This window comes from Volvox carteri (assembly GCF_000143455.1).
Source record: "Volvox carteri f. nagariensis unplaced genomic scaffold VOLCAscaffold_2390, whole genome shotgun sequence".
Classification (NCBI taxonomy): domain Eukaryota; kingdom Viridiplantae; phylum Chlorophyta; class Chlorophyceae; order Chlamydomonadales; family Volvocaceae; genus Volvox; species Volvox carteri.
In genome coordinates, this window is record NW_003308760.1 from 1 (window position 1) to 1,041 (window position 1,041).

General features: G+C 58.1%; 1 protein-coding gene across 1 annotated transcript; it reads right to left on the reverse strand.

The window, feature by feature from the left end:
- Positions 1-321: 321 nt before the first annotated feature.
- Positions 322-825, reverse strand: VOLCADRAFT_72191 (uncharacterized protein; the record flags this gene model as incomplete). The annotated part of the gene is made up of 1 exon (XM_002959982.1): positions 322-825. A coding segment is annotated over one exon (504 nt), but the record flags the coding sequence as incomplete, so codon positions are not given.
- Positions 826-1,041: the final 216 nt, after the last annotated feature.

Below are 1,041 nucleotides of genomic sequence, written 5' to 3' on the forward strand. Positions count from 1 at the left end.
GGCACTCTTTTTTGCTTTTATAACCAACGTCCTCCTTAAGTTACAACCCAGTTGTAAGTAGCTCACGAAAGTTATTAAGGTTTGTTGGATCAACCGGCCTAGGCCGGTTGCAACCGCCGGGGCTCAAGCCCCTAGCGTAACGGCCTAGGCCTCCATGAGCTTAAGAGTGTTTAAAGCCCTGGTTAAACGACTACTAGAATTGAACATGTTTTTCTTCGTGAGTAGCTTTTAAAGCCTTTGGTTTTCTTGTAGCATTGGGCTTCGCCCTCGTCGTTAACGCGTGTGTATTACTAACAGCCCGTCCCCTTCGGGGAAGCGCTGTTAGTAGATCAAGGGGCAAAGCCCCTTTCCCCGAAGGGGTTCCCCGAAGGGGTTCCCCGAAGGGGTTCCCCGAAGGGGTTCCCCGAAGGGGTTCCCCGAAGGGGTTCCCCGAAGGGGTTCCCCGAAGGGGTTCCCCGAAGGGGTTCCCCGAAGGGGTTCCCCGAAGGGGTTCCCCGAAGGGGTTCCCCGAAGGGGTTCCCCGAAGGGGTTCCCCGAAGGGGTTCCCCGAAGGGGTTCCCGAAAAGGTTCCCCGAAAAGGTTCCCCGAAGGGGTTCCCCGAAGGGGTTCCCCGAAGGGGTTCCCGAAAAGGGTTCCCCGAAGGGGTTCCCGAAAAGGGTTCCCCGAAGGGGGTTCCCCGAAGGGGGGGGTTCCCGAAGGGGTTCCCCGAAGGGGGGGGGGCGGTTCCCGAAGGGGGTTCCCCGAAGGGGGGGGGTTCCCGAAGGGGTTCCCCGAAGGGGTTCCCCGAAGGGGGTTCCCCGAAGGGGGTTCCCCGAAGGGGTTCCCCGAAGGGGAAGCGCTTCTTCCCCTAAAGGGGAACTTTAGTTCCCCTTTAGGGGATGAACTACTTCGTCATAGTCATACCAAGTCCCCTCTGGTCTTAGTCCCCTAGGGGGTGTCATTCCCTTTAGTTCCCCTAAAGGGGATGACAACCTTTGGTTCATCCCCTAAAGAAGATGAACCAAAGGGCTCCCCTTTGGTCACAAAATCGGGGATCCTCAG